Raw genomic sequence first — 2,500 nt, forward strand, 5'->3', positions numbered from 1 at the left:
TCGCCTTCCCTCCCCCTTCCCCCTCCTTTCTTCTCCCTCTCCCTCCCCCTCCTTCCCTCTCCTTCCCTCCTCCCCCCTCCTTTCCTCTCCCTCTACCTCCCCCTCCTTCCCTCTCCCTCTACCTCCCCCCTCCTTCCCTCTCCTTCCCTCCTCCCACCCTCCCTTTCCTCCTCCCTCCCTCTTCCCCTCCCCCTCCCTCTTTCCCTCTCCCTCTCCCCCTCCCCTCCCTTCCCTCTCCCTCCCTCCTCCTTCCCTCTCCCTCCCCCTCCCCCTCTCCCCTCCCCTCTTTCCCTCTCCCTCCCCCTTCCTTCCCTCTCCCTCTCCCTCCCCTCCTTCCCTCTCCCTCCATATCTGTCCCTCCTTCCCTCTCCCTCCCCCTCCTTCCCTCTCCCTCCGCCTCCTTCCCTCTCCCTCCCCCCCTCCTTCCCTCTCCCTCTCCCTCCCCGTCCTTCCCCCTCCCTCTCCCGCCTGCCTTCTGCAGATTAAATTCCGCAAACATATCCCAAACGCTTTACATGACGGAACTTAAATGGCAGAAGTTCCCTCTGAACCTTTTTGCAAACTTTCCGCATAAATGAAAAAGAAAAGAAAAGAAAAAAAAGTAAAAAATAAATAAATCCTAGTCGCTTTGAAGACGTCTCATTGTCTTATGAATATTGAAATCAATTCTCGAGCGAACAATGCTGCTTCGGTAAATATCCCGTGTTTGGTTCCCTCGTCTTTTGGAGCATAGAATTTGAGGAGATAGTGGAGGTACGTTTGTTTTCTCTAATCCTTTTTATTGCCATTTTCATTATCATTACCGTTTTCATTATTGATGGTTATGTTGATGTTGTTGGTGGTGGTGGTGATGATGGTGTTGTTGTTGTTAATGTTGATGTTGTTGTTGATGTTGATGTTGATGTTGTTGTTAATGTTGTTGATGTTGTTGTTAATGTTGATATTGTTGTTGCTGTTGCTGTTGTTGTTGTTGTTGTTGTTGTTGATGTTGATGATGATGTTGTTGTTGATGATGATGTTGTTGATGTTGTTGTTGCTGATGTTGTTGTTGTTGATGTTGTTGTTGTTGATGTTGTTGTTGTTGCCTGCCTGTCTGGCTCTCTGCCTTTGCTTCTCGTTATAATTGATAAAATGATATGCACGGCACTTAATCATCGACTCTTAATGAAAAAATATATATGATAACTTGATCCTATCAACCTAAGATCTCCGACATGTAAAAAACATATATCATTCAGCCTAGCCAACCAGTGGATTAGTAATCACCGAGTAATTAACAGCATGATTGGTATCGAGGACCTGCAACGCATATCAAGAGTGCAATCACATCGCCACGCCAATGCTATGCTTGCCGCACCCCGAACACGTCGCCACAGCATCGCCACAGTCACAAGCACAAGATAACACCACAGTCTCGAATACAGGCCGTTAAAACACCATCGCCACAGTCACAAGCACAAGATAACACCACAGTCTCGAATACAGGCCGTTATAACACCATCGCCACAGTCACAAGCACTAGATAACACCACAGTCTCAAATACAGGCCGTTATAACACCATCGCCACAGTCACAAGCACTAGATAACACCACAGTCTCAAATACAGGCCGTTATAACACCATCGCCACAGTCACAAGCACAAGATAACACCACAGTCTCGAATACAGGCCGTTATAACACCATCGCCACAGTCACAAGCACTAGATAACACCACAGTCTCGAATACAGGCCGTTAAAACACCATCGTCACAGTCACAAGCACAAGATAACACCACAGTCTCGAATACAGGCCGTTAAAACACCATCGTCACAGTCACAAGCACAAGATAACACCACAGTCTCGAATACAGGCCGTTAAAACACCATCGTCACAGTCACAAGCACAAGATAACACCACAGTCTCGAATACAGGCCGTTAAAACACCATCGCCACAGTCACTACCACAGGCCGCTATTTATTACCGGACAATTACCAGACTGTAATAGCCTATTGCAGTCTGGTAATTGTCACAGCATCTACCACAGGACGTGATCGCAGTATCGCCACAGCCATTTCCACAAGACTTCACCTCGTCTGTCTCAACCACATGGCGTTACCACAGCATCACCGCAAACCCAACCACAACATCATCACAGCCAATGCTACAGTCTCAACCACAGGGCGCTACCACAGCATCACCACAGCTATTCCCACATCACCACAGTCTCAACCAATAGGCATTACCAGCATCACAACAGACCCAACCACAGCCACAGCTACAGTCTCAACCACAGGGCGCTACCACAGCATCACCACACCCATTCCCACATCACCACAGTCTCAACCAAAAGGCATTACCACAGCATCACCACAGCCACCGCTGCAGTCTCAACCACAGGGCGCTACCACAGCATCACCACACCCATTCCCACATCACCACAGCCTCAACCAAAAGGCATCACCACAGCATCGCCACAGCCACCGCTACAGCCTCAACCACAGAGCGCTACCACAGCATC

General features: G+C 48.8%; 2 protein-coding genes across 3 annotated transcripts in view; one reads left to right on the top strand and one right to left on the bottom strand.

Annotated features, from left to right (window-relative positions):
- The window catches only part of LOC113819550 (putative polypeptide N-acetylgalactosaminyltransferase 9), a 599,489-nt gene that overhangs the window by 245,018 nt on the left and 351,971 nt on the right, over positions 1 to 2,500 (bottom strand). The window lies entirely within an intron of this gene.
- LOC138859756 (mucin-5AC-like) overlaps positions 2,089 to 2,500 on the top strand; it is a 585-nt gene continuing 173 nt past the window's right edge. Inside the window, exon 1 of the mRNA XM_070115812.1 lies at positions 2,089 to 2,500. This exon is cut by the window's right edge and continues 173 nt beyond it. Within this exon, the coding sequence (XP_069971913.1) occupies positions 2,089 to 2,500 (412 nt within the window).

This window comes from Penaeus vannamei, chromosome 38 (genome assembly GCF_042767895.1).
Source record: "Penaeus vannamei isolate JL-2024 chromosome 38, ASM4276789v1, whole genome shotgun sequence".
Lineage (NCBI taxonomy): Eukaryota > Metazoa > Arthropoda > Malacostraca > Decapoda > Penaeidae > Penaeus > Penaeus vannamei.